The 27124-nt window shown below is 45.1% G+C and overlaps 2 protein-coding genes across 2 annotated transcripts in view; both read left to right on the top strand.

Moving 5' to 3' along the window:
- Positions 1-2266: 2266 nt before the first annotated feature.
- DDX59 (DEAD-box helicase 59) lies at positions 2267-20550 on the top strand. The gene is made up of 8 exons (XM_084851557.1): positions 2267-2428; positions 5683-6509; positions 9270-9437; positions 10823-10912; positions 12457-12708; positions 14705-14857; positions 15482-15610; positions 17643-20550. The coding sequence occupies exons 2-8, from the start codon at positions 5694-5696 to the stop codon at positions 17898-17900; spliced, it is 1866 nt and encodes a 621-aa protein (XP_084707683.1). The 5' UTR covers positions 2267-2428; positions 5683-5693; the 3' UTR covers positions 17901-20550.
- A 2064-nt stretch (positions 20551-22614) lies between these two features.
- Positions 22615-27124, top strand: part of KIF14 (kinesin family member 14) — a 54588-nt gene continuing 50078 nt past the window's right edge. Inside the window, exon 1 of the mRNA XM_084851556.1 lies at positions 22615-22670. The gene's annotated coding sequence lies outside the window, so the exon portion shown is untranslated. The remainder of the gene's footprint in view (positions 22671-27124) is intronic.

Here is a 27124-nt window from a genome sequence, read left to right as displayed (position 1 = left end):
AAAAGACCCTGATGCTGGGAAAGACTGAAGGCAAAAGGAGAAGGGGACGGCAGAGGATGAGATGGCTAGATAGTATCACCGATGCAATGAATATGAACTTGAGCACACTCTGGGAGAGAGCACAGGACAGGAAGGCCTGGCATGCTATGGTCCATGGGGTCACGAAGAGTCGGACACGACTGAACGACTGAACAACAACAACAACATGAAGGAACACAGTCAAATGTAAAATAATAACCTACCTATCTAGCCTCTCTCCCTAAATTACTAAAGGTGCAATCCTTTCTGCTTCCATATTAAATGCAGGATCACAATAACTCCCCTTTTCACCTACTTCCATTCCCCCCTCCCCTTCCCCCCTTCTTCTTCCCGTATCTGAGTCTTCCATTATCTTTCATTGACCTTGCTCCTCTTGTTGTCATTTTCCCTCTTTTCACGAGGGAACTCAAGCGGAACACAACGGGGTAATTTGATAGCTCATTATCTGTGATCTATTTAAAAATAGAACAAAGGGCATTTAGTGCAGGAGATGCTCTGGAGGGTCATGGCATCATGTTAAGAGCCTGCAAACTTCTGTGAAGGAGCAATCTCAATCGCAGGATAAAAGCTCCTTGTGAAGAAGGCCTCTGGGATCTCTACACCTCAAGCTTATTGCGCGTTCATGGTTGCTCACTCACTGAATTGTGTGGGTCCATTACATGACGTTGTCGTTGTCCAGTCATTGTCCGTTATGCCACTATTTCCTTCTACCTATCCAGCGTTTTCCTCAAATGGAAAAAAATGGGTATTTTTTTCCAGCCCACGGAACAGGAACGCCAAGACCTCCATGTGAAATTCTCCCATAGGGAAGAAACAGCTGTCTGCCTGCTGTGGGCGTTTGTTTTCGGTTGTTGGGGTGGGGGCAGTCAGGATGAGGAAGGCACTGAGGATGGGAGCGGGGTGTGCAGGAGCAGATTTGAGAGGCGTGAGGGCAAGAATCATCTGCCAATTGCATCTCCTGCCTCTGCATTTCTCAAATCGAGGGAGAGGAGGGTAAAATGCCTCCCTGCAATGAAGAGACACATCTGATCCCCTCAGAAGCAATGTCCTCCATTGTTTCAGAGCACCCTATTAAGTTCAAGGGGGCTTACCCGAGGGTTGCAGACTTAAGGGGTCTAGTCAGAAGTAAGTCACATTGCGTTCAAAGGGGCTTACCCCCAAGTAAGTAAGTGCCCAGGATTGGGGCTGCTGGAAGGACAGTGCTCCTTCAATTCAAACCACGTGGCTAATCCCGCAAAGAAACCGAAAGGGGGGGGGGAGGAGTGAGCGTGTGTAAAGGCAGTCAGTTGTGTTCCTGCATTTAAAACGGAAGCAGACAGCCCCGTTTTAAATGCAGGATTTTAGGCTGGTGTAGAAATGCCCTCTGTCTTCTAAAGAGCAATAATTTCAGACTGATCTATTTTACAGGGGATTTTCCCTGAAACAATCATGAGGATCCATGCCTCGGATCTCTGTTTTTATGCTGTGGAAGCACCCCGAATGGCAGATCCATAATTTGTATGGTTCCGGTCGTGGAGGCAGATGTGCTCTGTAAATTGATTGTGGTTTGAGGGGAGGGTGTCACCTTCAAAAATCATGAAATCAAGAGGACCAGTGCCTCTCCTCTATGTTTTTATGCTGTGGAGGCACCCACGAGTGGCAGATCCATTTTTTTTATGGTTCAGTTCATGGAGGCAGATGTGCTGTGTGGCTTGATTGTGGTTTGGGGGGTGTCCCCTTCAAAAATAATATGACATCAAGAGCATCCATGCCTCGGATCCGTGTTTTTGTGCCATGGCAGCGTCAATGAGTGCTGAATCCGTAATTTTTATTGTTCAGTCCATGGAGGGAGATGTGCTGTGTGATTGGTGGTTTTGTGGGCGTGCCCTTTGACAATCGTATGGAATTATCAGGCTCCATTTTTTTATTTCATGAATCCGACTTTTGCCCAGTCCCCTAAACATACATTGGACTGCGCCTTTAGTCTTTAAGGTGCCACAAGTCTCCCGGCTTTTTAATTTTTTTTTTTTGCTGCAGTAGACTAACACGGCTACCTCTGCGAATTTTCCTGCGGCGGGGGGGGGGGAGCAAGCGTGTTCACGTCAAAGTATGGTAAAGCTTAATATAGTTGCACCTTGACATTAATTGTCGTGCGCGCGTTTTCAGCGACGCTCTTGCCCCGCGGATTCGAACAGGAACCGGAAGTGAGGGCTGTATGGAACTATGTTTTCATATCGCTTCCGTCTCTAGGAGAGCGACTGGGAAGAACGAAACAAAAGGCGAAACCGGAGACGCGCCGTGGGCCTAGAGCGGCCGCAACAACTCAGAAACCCTGGCGCGTCCGAAGGAGGGCTGTGTGCTCGGCCGCCTGTAGCGAGAGGCCCCGGGAGGTTGGAGGGAAGGCATTACGGTAGGAGGATCAGCTAAAGCAGAGCCCGGAGTCGCAGGCTGCTGCTGTTGCCCCAAAGCTGGGACGAGTGTGCTGTGGCTCATCGCTGCTGTGCGCCCGAGATGGCTTTGCTTACCTTAAGCTTACATAATATCATTTGCATTTCATGCCTGTTTGGGTCCTGTTCCCCCATACCTGTGTGCGTGTGTAGATCAGCTTTCCTTACCATGGTGCCCTCCTGATGTTTTGGTCTACGCCTCTCAGGATTCCTGACCGCTGGCGATGCTTGCTGGGGCTGGTGGGAGTTGAAGTCCAGAACATCTGAAGGGTACCAGGTTAGAGAAGGCTGGCATACCCCCCCCCCCCATACACACACACACGAGCGCGCTCGCATACACTAGATAATACTTCATACATCTGATGAATGACTAGTGTATGGAAGCATATGCCGCAATCATACATACCTGTGCAAACTCCCACAAGACTTTGTTGTTGTTGTTTTGCTCCAGCAACACAGTCCTATATAGGTCTCCTCAGATGTAAGTCACATTGAGTTCAATGGGGTTTACTCCCAGGTAAGTGGGTATAGGATTGCAGCCTAACACAGCTATGCTAATAGTTGTTTTAGGGTGCCATCCTATGCATATTTCGACAGAAAAATGTCCTACAATTCTCAGCATGCTGGGAATTGTAGGATTTTTTTTCCTGCCTAAACATGCATAGGATGGCACCCTAGTGGTCCTTGTCAAGTCTAGTCTCTTTTGTCATGTCTGCCTCTCCCTCATGCAACAGTCTAGTCATGTATGCCTCTTTCCATCCTGCTCATGAGAACAGTCCTGTGGCAAATAAGTAAAAAGCAGACAAATCAACCCCCTCTCCCATATACACACATTGTATGCCAACTCTACTCATCTGTGATCCCTTAGCACTTAGATGATAATGTATTTTGTACTTTAAAAACAACCACCACCCAAGCAATATTAGTAAAGCAGCGAACTTCATAAGACTGCATAACAACCAGTTGTTTTCCGGGCCAAATTCAGGGTGTTGGTTTTGACCTTTAAAACCCTATATGGTTCCGGCCCAGCCTATCTTAAGGAGCGCCTCCAGCAGCACCAGACAGGCCGCTTAACAAGATCAGCCTCGGATGGCCTTCTCTCTGTCCCGTCAGCCAGGACAGCTAGACTGGTGAGGACGAGGGAGAGGGCCTTTTCTGTGGTGGCCCCCACTCTGTGGAATTCCCTCCCTAGGGAACTCCGCCATGCCCCTCTTTAATGAGCTTCCGTCGTGCATTAAAAACGTGGTTGTTCAGGCAGGCATTTGGGGTGGGTTAGGGTATTTTAGAATATGTTTTTATTGTAGAATTTTATTGTTTTAAACTGTTTTATTGTATGTTGTACTTCGCCCAGAGTGGCTGGGTGACCAGCCAGATGGGCAATTAATAAATTTAATAATAAATAAAAAAATAAAAATAACTTTCCCACTATCTGACCTGCTGGAAGTATGGAGTGGGCAATCTTCAGGAAACAGACTTCTTGTTTCAACTAAGCTCTTTTGAGCAGAGGTGTGTGTGTTGCCCATTTACTCTGTGCTGAATCAGGGGCCTGGATCATCTTAAGAAGAAAGGCTTGAAAATTTTGCCTTTGAGCAGTTGGGATTTTATATTTTAATAGCACAGAAAAAGGCAGCCAGTGGAGCAGGAGATAACAGAGGCAACACAGAGGTTGATTTATTTATTCAATCAAAAATGGTAGAGCCTGTCCAATTTCAAAGGTTCAATGTGGATATCATCAAATTAACTGTATTATATGATGAAATGCTACCTCCATACTATTGTCCCTTCACTAAAAGGAATCCACATGAAATGTCTGCTTCTAAGCCAAAGGTGCTTTGTAGTTTGAGGGGAAATGTATTCTCTAGACCAGCGGTCCCCAAACTTTTTTGCACCACGGGGGGGGGGGGGGGGAGGTTTCGCAGGCGGACTTCCGGCCGCTGGGATGCAAATGGCGTCCGGATAGCAGACGCCATTTGCGTCCCCGTTCTTTGCAGTAATAAGCTACGTAAAGATTTACGTAGCCTATTACTTGAAGAACGGGGACGCAAATGGCATCCGCTATGCGGACGCCATTTGCGTCCCACCGGCTGGAAGTCCGCCAGCGGCTGGGGCCGGCCAGCAGCTCTGCGGACTCACTGTGGAGCGGGGCGAGCCGGGACTGGCCAGGATTCCGGGGGGGAGGGACGGATCGCCTCCCCCCCTCCCCCACGGACCCAAGGTAAGGGGGTTTTGCACACCCCTTCACGGCTCGGTTCCTAACAGGCCACGGAGCGGTACCGGTCCGCGGCCCGGGGGTTAGGGATCCCTGCTCTAGACCATAACAACAATTTAAAAAGCCAAATTAAAAAGATGCCACCAAATGATGGCATTTTAGACAGAGAATAACTTTTTAATCTTAAACATTGGTAAACAGGAGCATTGTTGTGATGTGCTGTAGGAGAACTGCCCGTCAAGAGGTGGAGCATTGCAGCCTGTGCTAGCTGAAGGTTCTAAATAGCCATCACAGTAAATCTCACATAAACAATATTAACATAGTCTATTATTTTTCCATACTGAGGCCAGCAGAGACTGGTGGCTCCGATGTGAGTAGAGCTGTGAATCCACTCAGAACTCTAAAGGAGCTATCCAAGTTGCTGAACCTATTTTGGGGATTGGGTCAGCACCTTGAATTCTGACCTTTAGAGTTCTGACTGGTTCTAACTGAAACCCAGAGTGGATGGATAGCCCCACTGATGTCGGAGCCACCAGCCTCCACTGACTGAGGCCCTTCATAGTTGGAGCCCTTCATAGTTGTATCACAGAAACAGAAAAAATCATGTATTTTACATTTTTGAATTTGCCTGTGTTTATTTCTGGTGGTGAGAGGCTTTCTCGCGCAGAAGAATCTAGGAAAAACCACTGGTGGAGTAGGTAAAAGAGCCTAGGTGAGCTGGTTTTACTTGAAAGATTGCTTTTAAATAATCCATTCCCGCCCCATTTTTTTAACTATACAGTTCTCCAGAAGTCTCCAGATGTGCATGTCTCCTATATGTGACAGAATAAATAAGTCTAGCCACAACACATGTATTCCAGAATATGTAATAACAGTTAGTGGAGCTATTCCTGAGGAAATGGGTGGAAGTCTATTCCTTGTGCTTCTTGCTTATGCTTGCCTGAATGATTCTGAAATACAAGTTTATCAGAGATAAATAAGTCTAATTATGGTATGTATTCATGACAGGCTGTTGAAGAATGTTTGTCCCAAGATCTCTTAAAGTGAAGAGGAATGCTATCGAGGATGGGATTTGTGTAGCTAAGAAAAATAAGTCCTCTCCAGGTGAATCCTCATTTGAAAAGGCCACAGAGTCCAGAGATGCCAGGTCAGATATAAAAGACATTCCAACCTCAGAGAGTGATTTATTTAAACCAACAGAAGGATACCCTGAGCCTCAGCTCGTTCTAGATTCTGATGTGGCCTGTACTGCAGCAACCTTGGAAAAAGCAAATGATGAGGGCTGTTCTGTTGCAGAGGAGCCCATCAAATCTTTCAGTAAAACACAACGTTGGCCACAGCCTGGGGAACCTGTGTGTGCGGTCTGTGGTCGTTATGGGGAGTACATCTGCGACAAGACTGACGAAGATGTCTGTAGCTTGGAGTGTAAAGCCAAACACCTTTTATGGATCAAAGAGGAGAAGGAAAGCTCAAAACCTGCGAGCAATGAAAATGCAGAATCTCAGCCTGCTTCACATGATGGTACCTATATCTACGAAGAGAATGCCTTTCTGTTAAGCCTTCAAGATGAGCAGATTGAAAACTTAAAGCAGAAACTAGGCATAGCTGTCCAAGGTGAAGGAGTCGTGAGACCAATCGTTGAGTTTGAACACTGTGGGTTTCCTGAAATTCTAAACAGCAATTTAAAAAAGTCAGGCTATGAAGTCCCAACTCCTGTCCAGATGCAGATGATTCCGGTTGGATTGCAGGGCAGGGATATTGTGGCCACCGCTGACACAGGCTCAGGAAAAACTGCAGCTTTCCTGCTTCCTGTTATAATTAAAGCTTTAGGAGAGGTAAAGTTCAAACTGACATTCAGGAAGTTATGGGAAATGTGCAGCATGCTGCTATGCATATTTACTGAGAAGTAAGCCTCAATGCATTCAAGGAGATTACTCATGGGGAAACTCTGTATAGGATTTCAGACTTCATTACACTGAAAATTTTAGCGAGTCAGGGAGAATTCTAGAGAATTCTGCCAGTCAGTGTTGACAATCCTGGGCTAGATGAACTGATGGTCTACCTCCATATAAGGCAGCTCCTGTGTTCCTATGAGAAATTACCATCTTGTTTGTTTATTTTGTGTTTGTCAGTTGACTGGAAAGAAGTGATTAAAATGGTAGGAAAACAGTACAGTGCAAGCTGATTGGATGTCTAGTATAATTGCTAAATCTACCAATTGTCTCAGTCAACAAAAGACTCATACGCAGGGCTAGAAGAATAGAACATACCTTTAGATGCCAAATCTGTGCATGTTTAGGAGAATAAAAAATGGCAGTATTAACTTTTTGGACATCTGGGCAAGCAGAGATTTTGTCTCTACCAGCTTTGCACATCTGGATCCTGCAATTATTGCCCATTCTTGGCAAAATTGCTCAAGCTCTGTCAGATTGGGAGGGAACCATTGGTGAACAGCAATTTATTTATTTATTATTACATTTATATCCCGCCTTTTTTCCTCTTGCAAGGAACCCAAGGTGGCTTACATTATCCTCCTCCTCTCCATTTTATCCTCACAACAACAACCCTGTGAGGTAGGTTGGGCTGAGAATGTGTGACTGGCCCAAAGTCACCCAGTGAGCTTCCATGGCCGAGTGGGGACTAGAACCCGGATCTCCCAGCTCCCAGTCCAACACTCTTGCCACTACACCACACTGGCTCTCAATTTTCAAGTCTTGCCACAGATTCTCAATTGGTTTGAGGTCTGGGCTTTGACTGGGCCATTCTTAGACATTCAGGTTCTTGTTTTTAAACCACTCCAGTGTAACATTGGCTGTGTGTTTAGAGTCATTGTTCTGCTGGAAGGTGCGCTCCGCCCTAGTCCCAGGTCCCTTGCAGACTGAAACAGGTCTTCCTCTAGAATTGCCCTGTATTTGGCTACATCCATCCTGCTCTCAATTCTGAACAGTTTCCCAGTCCCTGCCAATGCAAAGCACAACATGCTGCAGCTACCACCATGCTTCCCATGGGGATGGTGTTCTCAGGCCAATGAGCACTGTTGGCTTTGTGCCACACATAGCATTTTGCAGTAAGGCCAAAAAGTTCAATTTTGGTCTCATCAGACCAGAGAACCTTTTCCTACATGTTTGTTGTGTCTCCCACATGCCTTTTGGCAAAATCCAAATGGGATTTGATATGTTTTTTTTCCGCAGCAATGGCTTTCTTCTTGCCACCCTTCCATAAAGCCCAGCTTTGTGGAGTATCTGGGTGATAGCTGTCCCATGGACAGTTTCTCCCATCTCAGCTGTGGATGTCTCCAGTTCCTTCAGAGTTACCATTGGCCCCTTGGTTGCTTCTCTGCGTAATGTCCTCCTTACCTGGTCACTGAGTTTTGGTGGACAGCCTTCTCTAGGCAGAGTCGCGGTTGTGCCCTATTCCTTCCATTTTGTAATAATGGAGTTAATGTTGCTCTGGGGGACATTCATAGTTTGGGATTTTTTTAAATAACCCAACCCTGATTGGTGTTTCTCCAGAACTTTATCCTGGACTTGTTTTGATACCTCCTTGGTCTTCGTGATGCTGTTTGTTTAGATACGCTCTCCGACAAGCTCTGGGGCCTTCCAGAAACAGGTGTCTTTACTCTGAGATCATGTGACACTTGAATTGCACACAGGTGGACTCCATTCAACTAATGATGTGACTTCTGAAGGCAATTGGTCGCACCAGAGCTTATTTAGGGGTGTCACAGCTAAGGGGGTGAATATGTAAGCAATCCAGACTTTTCAGTTTGTTACTTGTAAATCATTGTGTAAAATATGTAGATTTTCCCCCACTTTGACATTATGGACTAGTTTGTATAGATCAGTGACAAGAAATCCTAATAACATTCATTTTAATTCCAAGTTGTAACACAACAAAATGTGGAAAAGTCAAATACAGTTATGCAAGCCACTGTATATTGCAATTTTTTTTTGAGAATTCGGCTGTCTTTACAAGATCTTTATAATGGAAAGCAACGCTCTTGAAGTAATCCTTTATGAAATTCATTTTGGATTTTACTGTGCGATTCACAGTAATGATAAATGCCAGCGGAGGAATTGGTTGGTCTCACATATCTTGCAGCTTAGTTTGCACATCTTTATATGCCACACCATATAAAGTACACTACCATGTACTTGATGACTTGCAGCTGAATGTGTGAACAGACATTACAAGATTGTCCTTGATGTGTCATAGTGTGATATAAAAGATCTGTCTGTTGGGTTAGATCTGTGATGGCTCGTTCACGCATGCGTGCCGTCAGTTCATGTTACAGCCATCAAAATATGTCTGGAACACATCGCACATGGAGGCATGAACCAGTCCTTACACATTTTCTGTACCAGTTCACCCACTCACTCTTTATTTCTGTTTTCAAGGCTAAATAGCGTGGGAGTAGATTCACCAGTATCTCATGTTACCCTGTGACTGTTCTCTGTCAGCCCTATTGACATCTGGATGAAAAGGATGTTGTTGAGATGGTCTGATGTTAACTAACTGCTCTCTTTATGTTTTACTTATGAGAAATTTTTATTTGGGAATGTGGATTCATGACTTATATTTTTTTCCTTTTTTAGATAGAAACTCCATCTGCTCTTATTCTGACCCCAACAAGAGAGTTAGCCATACAGATAGAGAAGCAAGCTAAAGAGCTCATGATTGGACTACCAAACATGAGAACAGTTCTTCTAGTTGGAGGATTGCCATTACCACCTCAGCTTCATCGCCTGAAACAAAACGTTAAGGTGAAACTTGCTGCGACAATGTTTTTTTTTAAGAAAAAGAACTAGATAAATTTCAGAAATTCTATCTATGGAGTGGCATATAATCTGATTTCTTTGTTTGTTTGTTTGTTTTGTTATACACTTCCCTCGTTTCCCTGCCAAGCTCTAGCACAGCTAGCATCTGTTTTTAAAATCAGGGTTAAAAAGGGAGACAGTGTTTCCTTCTCTCCCGAATTAATCCACTCCAGATTTTTCTTCTTTCCATACAGCAGCTCCCCTTCACAACCCATGGTTCCATCCAACATCCTGCTACCAAATCTTTGCTTTTACAGCAGGATTTTGCGTTCCTTTCCTCCCACTTGCACCCCCTGTGCCCTCGCTCCTCCCAGTCTGCTCTGGAGGGACCTCAGCTCTCCAGAACAGATAAAGGAGGCTGCAGGGGGGAATAGGAATCCTTTGGTCCGGTAGTGTCCGTTCTGCTGGAGGTAGGACTCAGTTGGATACAACCCCTGGTTTTTGTTGTTGTTTCTTATCTGAATCAACCTCCAGACAACAAAACAAAACAAAGGGGGTTTGTGTTTTTTCCTTCTTTCTAGTCTGGAATGACAGAGAAGCCAGTTGCAAGTGGGGCTGGGGAATAGAAAAAGGCTGAGGGAAGTAAAAGGGAGATATGCTGGAAGAGGGATTTGAAATGGTCTTCTGCATTCTGCTGTCGTCAGTTAATTTACAAATCAAACCTTCTTTAAAAAAACAACAAAAGAACCCTGCAGTTGGAATGAAGAAGCATAGGAGCTTGTTGACTAGGCAGTATTTGGAAGGATTATATTCTCAGGGTGAGGGTTAGAGGCTGGGGTTTCAAAGGATCTTTAGCTGCTGGTGTTGCTGTCAAGTTCCAGGAAGAGGATAGTGTTATAGACAGGAGCAAAAGAGACTGTAAGCGTTAGGGAACGCAGACTCGCCTCCAAGAACGTACTCCAGGTTTTTCTGGCAACTTAGTTTAGGCACTGTCATGCAACCTCTCTCCCTGAGCATTCTTCCTTACCAAGATCAAGAGCCTTCTCACCCATGGCCTATTAGAAAGGGCCATAGGTCACTTGGTAGAGCACATGCTTTGCATGCAGAAGGTCCCGGGTTCAACCCAGGTGGGACTGGAAAAACACCTGCCTGAAACCCTGGTGAGCAGCTTCCAGTCAGTGTTGACAATACAGGGCTAGGTGGACCGATGGTCTGACTTAGTATAAGGCAGTCTTTTATGTTCCTATGGGTCTTTAAATAAATATTTTAATTGATTGCAGAGACCGATATGGTTCAAAAATTCATTTGGCAGGTGGGTTTCTTGAAGGCCGAAATGAAACCGTGTATGGATTTATTTTTCTAATATTGGTGTTTCCCCCACTTTCTGTTAGGTTATAATAGCAACGCCTGGAAGGCTCCTAGAAATTCTAAAGCAAAGCTCTGATCAACTCCATAATATCAACATTGTTGTAGTGGACGAAGTAAGTGTGCATTATGGGTCAAAACAAGCATGTTTATGTGTACTTCTTAAATTGAATCTGTACCAGCTATTACTGGAATGACTCTCTTTCTGTTTGGTGACCACATAATGTAGGCCACATACGGGTAACCTGCAAGGCGCATTCAGTCCTTGATCACTTTCTGTGCAGTCCACCAGACATGTGCCCCGCCCACTTTTCCTGCTGCCCAGCTGATCAACCATAAGCTGGGTGGTGGGGAACAGATAACTAGTGGGGAAACAGCAGACTTGATTGGGATCGCAGGGGTGGGATGGGGGCAGGGAGAGGCTTTAACCTTCCTCCCCTCCAGTGATCTTAATCAAGAACACTGTTTCCCCACTGCTATTGGCAGTGAGGAAATAGCAATCTTGACTGGGATTGGTTGGCAGGGTGGGGGTGGGGGAGCCTTTACCCTGCCTCCCCCTCCTGGCAATCCTAATCAATATTGCTGTTTCCTCACTGCCAACAGCAGTTGGAAAATGACAGTCTTCAGGATCACAGGGGGGTGGGGGGATGCGTGAGGTTTAAGGCTTTTTACTCCCCCCACTCCCACCCCAATCATGATCAGGATAATTTGAGAGAGGGGGGTAGGGTGTGCATGTGTCTGTGTCCCGCGTCCACCCACCACCACCTCACTCTCCACCAGCACTGCCCACTCATATTGCCCCTGATGGATTTTGCAGGGGCCATGCAGCCCTCAACCCCCCAAAAAAAGATTGCCCACCCCTGCTGTAGGCCATAGCAAGCAAAATAGTTACAGTTTTAATAAAACGCCTTTCATGTGATAGATTTCAGGCATATGCATACTTTCTTTGGCTAGTGCATGGTGTGCTTGGAATGTTGTTCAGTTGGTGTCTTAGGGCCCATTCATGAGTCAGCCTTATAACAGGGCAACATGTGTATGCTACTTGTTACTGAGCTCCGGAGGAAGGGAGAGGCCTTCTTTTCACTGGTCAACAGGCAGCTGAGGATTAACAGGTCTCTCATTCACGCCAGGGCCCATGCTTCTTGCAAAGTGGGAGTGCCTGCTGCCTGCCACACACACAGCTGGCACTTTGGGCTGTTGCTTTAGCGAAGAGGTATTGGCAGGGGAGAGAAAAACATAGAGCAGAATCTGAAAGCACTCGGAGTAGGTGGAATGGCAACTTTTCTCTTTTTTGCAAGGACCCTCTGTTTAATCCAGCCTTCCCCAACCTGGTGCCCTCCGGATTTTTGGACTACAGCTCCCAGCATTCCTGACCTTTGGCCATGCTGACTGGGGCTGATGGGAATTGGAAGTCCAAAACATCAACTTCAGGGAACTGGGTTGGGGAAGGCTGTTTTAATGCTTTGCTTATTAAGTTGCCCTTCTGATGTACAGGCTTTCTAGCAGTGCTGTACTAGTTCCTCAAAAGAGTAAGTTCAGTCTTTCACCTAAACACATTGGCAGTAAATGTGCAGTAATGTTTTCTCAGCTGTGCTTCTAAAAAAAAAAGAAAAATAATGCTAATGAATCCATTTCTTTTCCTTTTTTTCTTTTTCAATAGGCCGATACCATGTTAAAGATGGGTTTCCAGCAGCAAGTGCTGGATATTTGGGAAAATATCCCCCAAAATCATCAAACCATTTTGGTGTCAGCCACAATGCCTTTTGGCATCGAGCAGCTGGCAAACCAGCTCCTGCAAAATCCTGTGAAAATAACTGTCGGAGAAAAGAACCTGCCATGTTCCAATGTTCGCCAGATCATTCTGTGGGTGGAGGAACCTTCCAAAAAGAAAAAGCTTTTTGAAATATTAAATGTTAGTATACGTGGAAAGAGAACCCCTTGTTTTTCTTCCACAAATTGTGGATATTTGGAGCTTAGGGGGAAAAGAACTAGCAAATAGCTATTGATCTGTTTTGCACATGTTCTGTTTTTGGGAACTCCCACATTATGTCAGCATGACCATAATTCACTTTGGCCAACACCTCTGCTGAATAGTGTGCAGGAAGAAACCAAGGGTAGTATCCAATTGTAGTCCAACACAGAGTAGAAACACTGAAACAAATGAGACAAGTTAGTCACAACTAACTTAAGTCCCATTCATTTCAATGGGTTTACTCTACGTAGGACTAACATTGGATACTACCCAAAATGTTGATTGTTTCAATATTTTTAGTATTGGTTTGCATATTACTGCATATATAGTACTTTTGAACATGTGATGCTGAAAGGCGTTTTAAATTCATCTCAGCTCTGTTCCTTATGTATCAGTGTGAATAGAAATATTGACCAGGATTAAAAAAAACTGTGATCAGTATCCAAGGTACTTTTAGGGTGCAATCCTATGCAAGTTTAGACAGAAAAAAGCCTGCAACTCCCAGCATGTCTCAGCACAGTTGGCTGGGGCATGCTGGGAGTTGTAGGCTTTTTTCTGTTCAAACTTGCATAGGATTGCACTCTTAGGTAAGGTTTTTCTTGAATAGCAGCGCTGCCAGGTTACATGACAAACTGCTTTTGAAGCAGAGTGTTAAAGAGATTGAGTTACAGCATAGTATCTCCCTCTTTTAATAAGAAAACATGTTGAATCCACTGGGCAAGCTCAAGCAACTTGTGTTAGAGTTTTAAGCAGCTCTTTGGATCCTGGTTATAGTATTTAAATCCCTACCTCCTGTAAAAACCATATTTAATTTCTACAATAATGGAAAGTGATGACCAGTTATTGCATTTTGTTTAGCATCCTAAAAGTCGTGGTCAATTTTATTGTAATGTAGCAGTCAGCTATTATACGCCAAACACTAATACTAACAGGGAACATACAGTAGCACTTCAGGGAGAAAAAATATATCTCCTGATGTTGTTTCACATCTGTCCTTTTATCCCTTGCATGCAACTGGATGGCTAACACCAAGAATTTGGCCTTTCTAAATGTTATATATTGATTAATATCAATCAATAAAAACACAATTTGTAAGGGAAGACTTTTCCTTCATCCAGCAAGGACAAGATACTGCATAATCATGATAAACGTTGCATTCAAGGGCAAGATGAATAACATCTTCAAGACATAAAGAATTGCAAAAACAAACTGTACTCTCCTTAGGGATGTATTTGAGATGGCCTTCCTAATTTGCCAAGGGAAGGGGATTTAACTGTGTCCCCCCCCCCCCCCCAGCTATTCTCATTTTGGTAATATAAGATAGGAAGGAGTATTTGACATGTTTCCCCTCTACTTCATTGTTAATGTTGCACAAACCATAACTGACCTGGAAAGACTATGTCATTTTGCTCAGTACTGCAAAATCCCACAATTTAACATCCCACTCCCTTAGTTTAGGAAGTTTAGGAGTATGCTTAACCTTCCAACACTTGCTGTATAGAATTCTTGCTGCAGTAATCATGGGGGAACAGCAAAGTCTCCTTACCTTTAAAAAGGTTCTGTATTATAAAGTTCAACAATAACTTCTTAGGTCTAAGGACAGTCTTTCAAGATATTATTAATTACTCCTAGAACCTGTCTCCAATGTAAAAAATATTTTCAATGACTGTCTCAATTAAACAAATATAATTTAAGTTAAAACATCTGTATTTAACATTTGAAACCATTTCTTGAGTTTGATAAGATGTGATTTCAATGTGTCATTGCAAAATTGGAACATATTATTTACCAGTTTGGCATTTTTTAAAATGAAAATTGTTTCTGTAGGAAGTATATGAATTATTTTAAGAGAAAAGGAGCTGTTGTAACTGCTATGGCAATTGTGGTGATACACAAGGCTTTAAGTTATGGTCTTCTGGTGTGTTTTTTTTTTTAGGATAAAAAACTCTTCAAGCCTCCAGTACTGGTATTTGTAGAATGTAAACTGGGTGCAGATCTTCTGAGTGACGCTGTTCATAAAATCACAGGCTTGCAAACAATATCTATGCATGCTGATAAATCCCAGATGGAAAGAACTGCCATATTGCAGGTTTGTAGACATCTGTGACACAACCATGTTCTAAAAGATTAGTATTCTTAATTACTTGTGCCCCTCACCACATATTTCTGAAAGACAGTAAAATCTTTTGTGATTGCTGCTAAGGGCCCAGTCCACGACTGTCCTGTGCTTCACAACATTCTGGGGTGCTGCAGAGATGGTTCCCCCACCATCCCTAAAAACCTTAGCCATACCTGAGATTCAGAAACCTGCTGGCCTTGCTAGTTCTGGCAACTTGGCTGTGGCCTGGAGAAGTAATTTGATCTAGCCTGTGTAGAAACTACAGGGCCTATTCCAACCTTCCTCAGAGTGTACAGCTGAGAAAAATATTGTTTTTGTTTGCTTTGAAATGTGTTCAGAATGATTTCTAGCTTCACTCTAACCATTTTTGTGACTTAATTTCCTTTGCTGGAAATCCTTACTTTTGTCAACAGTCCTCATGATGTTACATAATGCAAGAGGGCAGTCCCGTCCCCCCCGTCCCCCCACACAATAGGAGAATGGTTACATTGCTTTAAAACATTTATTTCATTACTTAGGGGTTTATAGCCTGCATGGAAACAACAAGACGCTTACAAGAAAGCTGAAATAATATTTGTATGTTCTTTGTACTAGGGATTATTTCAAGAAAAATATGAAGTTGTAGTAAGCACTGGAGTCCTGGGGCGTGGCCTTGACCTTGTCAACGTTAAGCTGGTAGTGAATTTTGACATGCCGTCTAGTATGGATGAATATGTACACCAGGTAAACACACCTGTCTGTTTTAAATGTTACAGTGTACTGCTAGTGCAGCTATCCCCAATCTGGTGCCCTCCAGGTCTGCTGGACTATAACTCCCAGCATCCGCCTGTGCTGGTTGGGGGATGCTGAGAATTGTAGTCTGGTGGGTACCAGGTTGGGGAAGGCTGTGCTGGAGCTTGACAGCAGAAAATTAGAGTCACCACTCAGAGGCCTGGGCAGTGAGCTTTTACTCAACTCTCACCATCTCCCATGAGTCCTGCACAACACTTGACAATGCAGAAGATTCAAAAGTGTGAGGAACTGTTTTCAGATTAGTTCAGAAGCTCTTTCTCGGGCATGAGCCAAGGTTTGAGTGTGCCTAAAGGAGCTTTCTGGATCATGGTCCAAGAATGTACAGATTGGGAATGTACAAAACAGAGTGATGGATCCCACAAGCATGTTTCAAGAAAACATCATAGGAACAGCATATAGTCAAATAACCTTCTTTTCATTTTTATTAAGCTCATGTGCATTTAATAGAACTAGAATTATATATGAAAATGTTACAACTCCCCAGGCCAACAGAAAAGCAAACTTGTTTGTTTGGTAGTTGCATTTCTGCTTCTGACCATCTCATGAATTGGCCTTGCATTCTTGTATGGGGTCCTATTACTGAGGGCCAATTAAAATGTGTCAGTCGATTCCATTCAATTATTTATTTATTTGTTACATTTATATCCTGGCTTTCCTCCAGGGAGCCCAAGGCAGAGTACATAGTCCTCCTCCTCTCCATTTTATCCTCACAAAAACCCTGTGACATAGGTTAGGCTAAGAGTCAGTGAGCTTCATGGCTCAGTGAGGACTAGAACCCAGGACTCCCAGGTCTGAATCCAACGTTCGAATCACTACACCAAGCTGGTATATACATTGGGTATATAGATTATTTTACATATCCTGGTATAAGGAAATTTTAAATAGCATTGGCTGAGTGTTGCTAAATGCTGAGCTTTCACAGTCGATGAAAGGTAAAGAGTACAATAGTGTGGCTTTTACTGAAGGAGCAATTTGAGAACAAAGAGATACTGTATGTAGGCTATGGATTGGATCCAGATTGGTCATTCTGTGAACAGAAGAGCTTCTTCCATTCATGGAAGGCACCAGGATCCAGCAGATACTTGCTGCTGGAGGAAGAGGTTGGGAGGTGATCACCAATTTCCCCCTCCCCCTGAAGCTTCCTGTGTTGCCTCTCACACTGTCCCAGATGATCCCCAGCCCTCCACAGCAGCTTTTCAGGAGGCACGGGGGGCTGTAGCAGGAAGGAGGAATCGCAAAAGTCGCCTCCCTGCCCTCTTCCTCCAGTAAAAACGGAACTCCACTAAGCAGAACTCTGGATCCATCCTTGCATTTTTATTTGGAACTGGGTCCAATTGGAGCTTTCCAGTCTAGGTGCCCATACTTTCAAAAAGTTCGTATTTCTGTTTTTATAATTTTATCTTTTATATGCTTATTAGTTGCTTTTCAGCTTAATACATTCTGAAAACAATATAAAGATAGACTTATTAATTAATGTGGGTTAACTTTATTTGTTGCATTTTTATTCTGCCCCTTTGTCAAAAAGGCTTCCAAGTCAGCTTAGAAAGATAAAAAATAAGACAGCCCCTGCCTGCAGGCGTACAATCTAAAAGACATGACATAAATGGAAAGGGGATTGGGAGGGAGGAGGGAAAAAAGCAAATTCACGGGTCGATTTTTAGTTGCAAAGTTCAGCAGGTCATGGACACAGGTCATGGTTGCAGGTCTACTCTTCAGCAGCCTCAGGTGGAATGTCTGGCTGCTCAAGAGTCAGGAAGACCCCATCCACCTGGTTCTTCTTGAAGACGGTTGAATTAGCTACTTAAGGTAGAGAGGATGTCTCTCTCCTATTGTGCACAACTTAAACTTTGATCCTGATTTGTCACTCTCTGATTCCATTTTAAAGAATATAGCTAACCATGGTATTCTCTGTTTTATGAAATGGACATGGTCAACTTTCAATACTGTTGCTTTTCACTTTCAGGTTGGAAGAGCAGGTCGGTTGGGTCACAGTGGAACTGCAATTACTTTTGTTAATAACAACAGCAAGAGACTTTTCTGGGATGTTGTAAAGCGAGTTAAACCGACTGGTACTATTCTCCCAGCCCAGTTATTAAATTCTCCGTATCTACATGACCAAAAGAGGAAAGAACAGCAGAAAAGTAAACAATCTCAGAATGGTCTTGTAACGGGTGATAATCTTATGGACATTATTAGAAAACATGACAAAAGCACTTCTTAGAAGTAATGAGCTCTAATATATTTGTAAGCATAACAGTTTTATGTAATTTGTAATAAGTCCTGAATTTCAGTTTTTAATTATGTGGATATAATCCAACCAGAGTCAAGCACTTTGAAATCCCACTGATTTCATTTGGAGAGTTAAGCAAGTGCTTGAATCTCTTCTCTTGGAATCAGTACGACTTCAAAAAGTTTAACTTGGATTGGATTGTGCTATATGTGTAATAGATTGTCACATTTTTATCCCATCCTTTCTGTAAGAAGTCAGAGCAGCATTTTAGCATGAGAACACCCTTGTTGGGTTGATACAGTGACTTACTCGAAGTCATCTAGTGAGCTTCATAATTGAGAGCTATTTCATACTTTCTATTTTAGTCATATTTAGATGCAAAATATATCTCAGGTGAAATGGCGAAATACATGCATGGCACTAGGAATGGCACATGCACATCTCAAAATGGCTGGCTTCCCTTGCAATAACTGTAGAAGCCGTGATTAGGAATGTGGATGTATCAGTCTCAAGTAATATGCTGTGCCACATTCCACAAATATGGTTACAGGGCAGGGATATCTTTTTTGTTCAGAAAACCAAAAATGCCTCATACTTGCCCAGTATACAGCAGCAGCAGAGAGAGCTGCATGGCTTTTCATTTCTGCACAGTTAGTCTTCGTCTAGCTAAGCCATGTGCCTGACAAGCAGAGATGCTGTGAGTGTCCGAAATGCTAGTTGATTCTGAGTTTGCTGTGATAGCTGGTTTGAGAGCTGGAGAGGAAAAATAGCATTACAGGCATGGAGGAGTGACTGAGGAGGGGATATAAGAAGGATGAAACTCAGGTAGGTTTAAAGTTTAATTTTTATTGTTAGATTAGCTCAAATTCAAAAAGTGTGGAGGAATGGGCAGCTGAGCAAGTTTGGAGGAGAACACTTGTTCAGTTACCTTAATGGCTAGCAGGGATTCCAGATTGAAAAAAGGTGGGGAGAGGTAGGTGGGAGACTTGTTTTCCTCTTTTGGGGTGGGGTGGGGGTATGTAATCTCTTTTGATACGAGTTCAGACTTGCAGTTCATTGGGCAAGTACTTTCAGTTTTCACATTTCCAACTGCTAACCTGGAATAGGACTGCATATGAAATCTGAAAGGGAGGAAAAAAATCACATTGGGCTGAGTTTAGGTTCCCACGTTTCTCCTAATTGGGCCTGCTATGGTTACTAGCTCAGACTAAGTAGTTTAAAAGTGAGCATTTTGGAAGAGTAACAATTCTGTGTAAAACAGTTTAAGTTGTTGTTTTTCTAAACTAGAAATGCAAAGGTTGCAAAATAGCTGCCTGAAGAATCTTTGTTGAACAGATGCTCCGTGTACGTTAGAAGAACGGGGTGAGGAGTGAGAAAACTGTACTTCAGAGCAGTTAGGAAGTTGTGGAGAAGAGTTGTAGCTCAGTTGTAGAGCAAATGTTTAGCATGCAGATGGTCCTATCCCTGCATCACCATTTAAGGGAGAGCAGCATTGGGACCCCCCCCCCCAAAAAAAAAACACCATTGTAAAGCCACTCCCAGTCAGAGTAGATGGATCAAAGCAGCTTCATATGAAGAATTGAACATTAGGACACAACAGTTTTTCCCTCTCTAACTTGTAACAAATGCTTTATAGAAATGTTAAACTCCAGTAGCCTGCCGTCAAAGATTAAGTGGATTTCAGCTATGAAAACTCATGCTGCAAAAATATGTTAATCTTTTATGTGTCATAAGCCTTGCTTTGACAAAGAAAAACCCCCTCTCATTCTTCCTTCACTTTGTAATAAAAATTTTCAGACGGGAAATTAAAATAGGACTCTTACTTGGTCCAAATCCATGCTTTCCCTACATTTCGGTTTCTGTGCCAGAAAATGTATTCTGTCCTATTTTTACGAAAATAATAAGACATATTTGTTGAACAAGAGTCTTAGTATGAAAGGACAAAACTGACAAAACATGTACAACAAATCAGTGCTTAAGGGCGCAATCCTATGGGGATAGGTGGCTGCCTCCGAACTCGGAGGTAACTGCCTATCCAATGCAGGGCAGGGGAGAAACACAGGGGATTGGCCCCTCTGCGCTTCTCCTGTCCTGCATTTGTGGTTAGACAGCTGATTTCAGCTGTCTAGCCGCGGGAAGTTGGAGCGGGAGAGGAGGCTGCTGGACGACACATAGGATGTGTCGTTCTGGCATTTCCACCGTCCCTGCCCCGGAATGCCCCTCCGAATACCCCATTTTGGCTGCTCCGCACTCCTCTTCTGAGCATGGGGCTGTTCTGCGCTGCCTGCAAGGCAGCACGGAAGGGGGGAAGGTTGGTTCCCGGAAACCCACAGATCCTATGGCCGTCTAGCCACTTAGTGGCCATAGGATTGCTCCCTTTTTTTAATGTGTATTTATTAACTTGGATAAGGTATGACTTCTTCAGATGTAACTTGATTTTGATTGACAGATGAAATATGACCTGGATGAATGCAATTATTGTTGCAATATTATAGTGAGACTGGGCCTCACACTTGATCACTAGGAAATAGCTGGCTCTGTGGATCCTTAATGTTGTATATGTGTATTGCCATTTTAAAACATTTTGGAGAGACAGGGTGGGGTACTGTATACTACAAAAATACACTATGAATTGGTCTCTAGTTGGGATCCAAGATGGCATTCATATGAAATTGGTATATAGGTTCACTTAGGTAATCTTGGCTTTGATCATACCCTCACTTTTTAGCTGTGTCTTATACATGGGTTAAGCAGGAGAATATAATACATAATAAAGACAACAGCAGTGGGGAAACAAAGAAAAGGCTAAGGTAATGGTGGGCCTGGGGCTATACTGGAAAGGGTAAATCATGTTCGGAAGGCTCTTCCTTTGGCAGGGTTAGATATATGGCTGACCATGGATTGCAAAACAAATTTTATTATTTATTTATTATATTTCTATACTGCCCAATAGCTGAAGCTCTCTGGGCAGTTCACAACAATTAACATTCAACTTAAGTGTTTGTGCAGTCTAAATGGCAAGGTAGGTATCCAGTAGTATATACTGCTGTCTGCGGTATACAACTAGTTGAAAAAGTGAATGCAAGATTAGGGCTTCAGTCTGTCACTGTATGGAAGAAGAAAAATTGTCCTTCCTGTGCTGTAGGACCAGGAGTCTGGTAACCACCATGGCACTGAGTAGCTACTTCTGCTCCACACACCATTGGGAAATAACTTGGGTTTTCAAGACAGAAGCCTCTGTCAAATGGGAATTGTTACTGGGTATTCCCCCATTACCTGCTGGGGAAGGGTATGCAGACAAGCCACAACCTCACTGGGTCTTGGACCTTTTGGTGCATAGAGCTGAGGGCAGTGAGAAGGTCAAGCCCTAATCAGCTTGTGGCAATCCCCTTCAGCAGAGGGGATACAGACAAGCTGCTACCTCACCGAACCACAGCCCTTTCAACTCACTTATCTGAAACAGCCTGAATGAATTTGGTGGTTTGCCAGGTGCCAGCAGAGCTATCAAAGGCAGACAAAAGCATGGGAACCCACTTGAATTGCTGCAGTGGTTGCAGGAGCTGGATGGTGATGTGATAATAGGCTTTCAGTCTCCGCTGTTGCGAGGAGACTTTAAAGTACATTTTCTTAAACTGTTATAACTGCTGCGGTACCAATTCTTGTTCTACCTATTGATTATATAGTTGATGCCGTTATGGGTCTGACACTAAAATCTGCAAGTTACAAGAAATTCCCACAATGCATATTCTTAGCATATAGCTGGAAAGTACAATTATAGCTGGCATTAACTGATCAGCACTATTTACAAATGCCAAGGATTGTAGGAGTTTTGCAAACACTGACGCCAAAATGTATTCCTAAGTATTGAGATTTATTAAATAGGTCGGGGGGGGGGGCAGAATCAGTAGCAAGAAATGGGTTTTGCAGGCTATTCTACAGGGAGGAAGGCTTGTAGTAGCCCCTACGTTATTTTTTGTTGGGTGGATTATAAATACAATAAGTAAAATCATGTGATGCTATATAGGACTGTAGAACATTTCTGCGGGGACGGAAAGAAGTGGCGAGGCGGAAGGAAGAAAAGAGTCATATTTCGGTTTCTACCGCTATTTGTATGGGCAATACATCCAAAAATCTAGGAGGAAAAAATTATAATAATAGCTTTAAAAATGGTGTTTGTTTTGGGTGTGGGGTTTTGTTTTTTCTTTAAAAGAAACACGCGCGCGCGCACAAAGAAAAACCTTCGCTGCATGAACAACTCAGCTGACAACAGCTACAATTTCCATTAAGGGAGGAAAGCGGGAATCCTATTTTTATTTCTAAGAAGTCGAGAGTCGCCAAGCCCTCCAGCTCCCGTCTCCACCCGCATCTCCGGCCTGTGTCCGTCGACTCTGTGTTTAGGGCTGCTCCCACTGAGACTGGGGAGGAATGTCTCTCGGCCGTCACACACAGCCCTCATCCATGTGGCCACTGCCCTGTGCAGAGTGGGAGCATCGCTCTACACCCATACGTCTGTGGTGCCCTGCCGTACTCGTTCGCATCGGCCAGCCCGCATACGGACGGGTTCACTTGCGAACCGGAGGTGTCGCTCCAAGTATACTGCGGGGACAAGGCGGCTCCTCTTCCGCTTCGCCTCCGCCCTCTCGGGACGGCGTGTGATGTCATCGGCCTTCTCAGCCAATGGCAGGCGGCGGCGGCGCATTCGAACGGAGAGTTAGAGGTGTCACTGAAGCGGCGGTCTGTTGGCTGATTGTCGGAGGGCAGGTAAGTCGCGACGCCGTCACTTCCGAGCGGGTCTCTCTCTCCGAGGGATCAGGCCGCCACTAACTGGCCACTTTTGAAATGGGCTCTCCCGGGACGTGGGGAGCAGTTTCAGCCTCGCCTGGGCCGGGGAGAGGGCGTCGGTCTTTCGCATCGGCTGGCAGATGCTGGGAGTTGTGGTCCAGCACACCTGGAGGGCACCAGGCTGGGGAGGGCTGCTCTAGGAGGGTCTCTTCTGCTTTGGCTGCAGAGGATCCTGACGACCCTCCTCTGACAGCGCAGAGGCTGTTGTTCTTGCTGGGGCTAAAAACGAGCACCGTTAATTTCAAGTGGGTATATCTTTATCTGCTTCCCCTCCTCCCCATATGTAAAGGATCTAATCCTATTCCGCCCCAAGGCATATTCTTAATATTTATCTTACCGTGAAATATTTCCTTCCACGGATACTCTGTTCTCCCTTACTTCAGGCTACTCTTGCTACATATATATTGTGGTGTTGTTGTTTTGATTACGTATCAAATTACTTAGGGTGCAATCCCATGCATGTTTAGGCAGAAAAAAGTCCTACAATTCCCAGTATTCCCCAGCCAACTATGCTGGGAGTTGCAGGACTTTTTTTTCTTTCTGTCGAAACATGCATAGGATTGCACCCTAAACCATATTAGGGTGCAATCCTATGCATCTTTAAACAGAAAATGCTGGGAATTGTAGGACTTTTTTTCTGTCTAAACATGCATAGGAGTGTGCTCTTAGTCAGCTGGGGTGTACTCCTGAATAATATTTATTTATTTATTTATTTCATTTCTATACCGCCCAATAGCCGAAGCTCTCTGGGCGGTTCACAAAAATTAAAACCAAACAACACACAGTAAAACAATTTAAAATATATAGAACATTAAAACCACAATATAACAATACAACCACAATAAAACCTAGCAGCAGTGCAGGAGTTTAAAATACAGATTTAAAAGAACAAAGATAAAAATTTAGAAAGCTAAAATGCTAAAATGCCTGGGAAAAAAAAAGGTCTTCACCTGGCGCCGAAATGAATACAATGTAGGTGCCAGGCGAACCTCACTAGGGAGCTCATTCCAGAGCCGGGGTGCCACAGCAGAAAAAGCCCTCCTCCTAGTAGCCACCCGCCTCACTTCCTTTGGCAGGGGCTCACGGAGAAGGGCCGCTGATGATGATCTTAAGGTCCGGGCAGGCACATATGGGAGGAGGCGATCCTTCAGGTAACCTGGCCCCAAGCCATTAAGGGCTTTGAATGTTAACACCAGCACTTTGAATCGGGCCCGGAAATGGACTGGCAGCCAGTGCAGCTGAAAAAGTACTGGCGTAATATGAGCTCACAGGCCAGTCGCTGTTAACAATCTTGCTGCCCTATTTTGGACCAGCTGAAGTTTCCGGACCGTTTTCAAAGGCAGCCCCACGTATAACGCATTGCAGTAATCCAGATGAGAAGTTATCAGAGCATGGATAACTGTAGCTAGGCTATCTCTGTCCAGATAAGGGCGTAGTTGGTATAGCAGCCTAAGCTGATAAAAAGTGCTCCGTGCCACTGAGTTCACCTGTGCCTCAAGTGACAGTTCTGGATCCAAGAGCACCCCCAAACTACGAACCTGATCCTTTAGGGGGAGTGCAACCCCCTCCAGAACAGGTTGAATATCACCTAGCCGGGCAGACGAACCACCCACTAACAGTACCTTCGTCTTGTCTGGATTGAGTTTCAGTTTATTGGCCCTCATCCAGTCCATTACCGTGCCCAGGCACTGATTCAGAACAGCCACTGCCTCACCTGGTTTTGATGAGAAAGAGAGGTAGAGCTGGGTGTCATCCGCATATTGATGGCACCTCAGCCCACACCTCCGGATAACCTCCCCCAGCGGTTTCATGTAGATGTTAAACAGCATGGGGGATAAAATAGAGCCCTGTGGAACCCCATGGCATAATTGCCATGGCACAGAGCAATAATCCCCCAGCACCACCTTCTGGAATCGGCCATCCAAGTAGGAGCGGAACCACTGCAGTGCAGTGCCTCCAACTCCTAACCCAGACAACCTATCCAGAAGGATACCATGGTCGATGGTATCGAAAGCCGCTGAGAGGTCCAGGAGAATCAACAGGGTTGCACTCCCCCTGTCCCTCTCCCGGCAGAGGTCATCCCACAGGGCGACCAAGGCAGTTTCCGTTCCAAAACCAGGCCTGAAGCCCGATTGAAATGGATCTAGATAATCTGTTTCATTCAAGAGTGCCTGGAGCTGTCCTACAACCACCCGCTCAAGCACCTTGCCCAGGAAGGGGATGTTGGCCACTGGCCTATAATTGTTAACATCCTCTGGGTCCAGGTTAGGCTTTTTCAGGAGTGGTCTAATTACTGCCTCTTTTAAAGCAGCAGGCACCACTCCCTCTCTCAAGGAGGAATTTACAACCTCCTGGACCCAGCCAGACATCCCTTCCTTGTTTGATTTAATAAGCCATGAAGGGCAAGGGTCAAGCACACAAGTGGTCAATCGGACTTGGCCAAGCACCTTGTCCGCATCCTCAGGCCTCAGTAACTGAAACTCATCCAATAAAACTGGACCAGACGGTGCTCTGAATGCCTCTACCAATGGAACTGCATTAATGGTGGTGTCCAATTCATGACGAATCTGAGCGACTTTATCCTCAAAGTGCCTTGCAAACTTGTCACAGCATGCTACCGAGGGTTCCACAGTCTCTCTCCCTGGCCCAGAATGTAACAGGCCGCGAACCACTCGGAAAAGCTCCGCTGGACGACACTGAGAAGATGCAATGCTGGTGGAAAAGAACTGTCTGCCACCCTCATCGCCACAGAGTAGGCTCGATAGGGGGCTCTTACCTGTGTTCGGTCAGACTCAGCACGAGTTTTCCTCCACCTGCGTTCTAGCCATCTCCCCTCTTGCTTCATTGCCCTCAGCTCAGGTGTATACTAAGGAGCTGGCCGGGCTCTGCTCAGAAGGAGAGGGCGCTTGGGCGTGATCGTGTCAACCGCCCGAGTCATCTCTGCATTCCACAGAGCGACCTGGGCTTTGACAGGAGCACCAGCCATACCAGCAGGAAAATCCCCCAGAGCCCTCTGGAATCCATCGGAATCCATTAATCTCCGGGGGCGGACCATTTTAATAGGTCCCCCACCCTTGCAGAGGGGAAAGGCCGCCAGGAGTCTAAACCTCAGCAGGAAGTGATCTGACCATGACAAAGGGACAGATGTTAAGTCCTCCACTTTCAGATCACCATCCTCCTGCCCAGTAGAGAAAACCAGATCAAGCGCGTGTCCTTTTATATGCGTTGGGCCGATGACATGTTGGGACAGCCCCATGGTTGTCATGGCGGCCATGAAGTCCTGAGCCGCCCTGGATACAGTGGCCTCGGCATGGAAGTTGAGATCCCCCAGGACCATCATCCTGGGGGTCCTCAACACCAAGTCCAAGACCACCTCCGTCAGCTCAGGCAGGGAGTCTGATGGGCAGCACGGTGGGCGGTACACCAACAGAATCCCTAATCTGTCCCGGGTACCCAACACAAGGTACAAACACTCAAGATCTGCACTCGAATGAGCAGGAAGCCTGGAGAGGGAGATTGAATTCCTATAGACCACGGCAACCCCCCCTCCCCGACCCTCAAGTCGGTGTTGGTGCTGCACCAAGTACCCAGGAGGGCACAACTGGGAGAGAGTGACCCCTCCCAGTTCCCCCACCCAGGTCTCAGTAATACATGCCAGGTCAGCCCCCTCATCCACAATCAAATCATGGATGAGGGAGATTTTATTTTGGGCCGACCTGGCATTCAGCAGCAGCACCACCAGACCCGAGGGCAGACTGGTAAGGCTGCCAGGAACCATCAGGTTGGGGGAAGAACCAGAAGAGGGGACAGCTATAAGGTACCTAGCCCCTCTTCTCCTCAGCTGGCCTGTTAATCCCCCAACGCCATACCTCCCCCTGCCCGTGACCACAGTTATGGTGGCACCTCCCCGACCCCCTGAGTTGCCCAACAGTCCTCCCAGGCACATATTAAAATGTTAGGATATAAAATGTACAACAGTTTAAAAGAATATAAAAGATAAAAGAGATAAAAGAGAACAGCAGCTAAGAAGGAGCAGATAGTCCACGTTTGCCCCTTTCCCCTTGTCTTTAAAGCTGCTGCCCTCTGCTGCTGCTATTTGCTGCTGGTATTGTGGCTGCTGGTGTCTCTGGAGAGGCAGGTGGGTAGGTCTTCAGATCTTACACGACTCCAAGTGCGACGCTAAGTGCTCCTTCCCCAGCAGCCTCTGGCAGCCCCGCCTTAAGTACCTGTGGGCGGGGGCAGAAGCAGGCTCAGGATCCACCTGGTGCAGCTGCTGGCTGGTCCTCCTTCCCCAGGCTCCTTCCCGGGAGATGCAGATGCTGCAGATAAATGACAGGGGATTGCTTCATAATTCCCCACTTCCCCGGTTGTCA

This window comes from Heloderma suspectum, chromosome 4, assembly GCF_057233095.1.
Source record: "Heloderma suspectum isolate Gila_16-S chromosome 4, 16-S_ref, whole genome shotgun sequence".
Taxonomy (NCBI): domain Eukaryota; kingdom Metazoa; phylum Chordata; class Lepidosauria; order Squamata; family Helodermatidae; genus Heloderma; species Heloderma suspectum.
The sequence above is the reverse complement of the archived record's forward strand: the minus strand, read 5'-3'. Positions and strand labels throughout refer to the sequence as shown.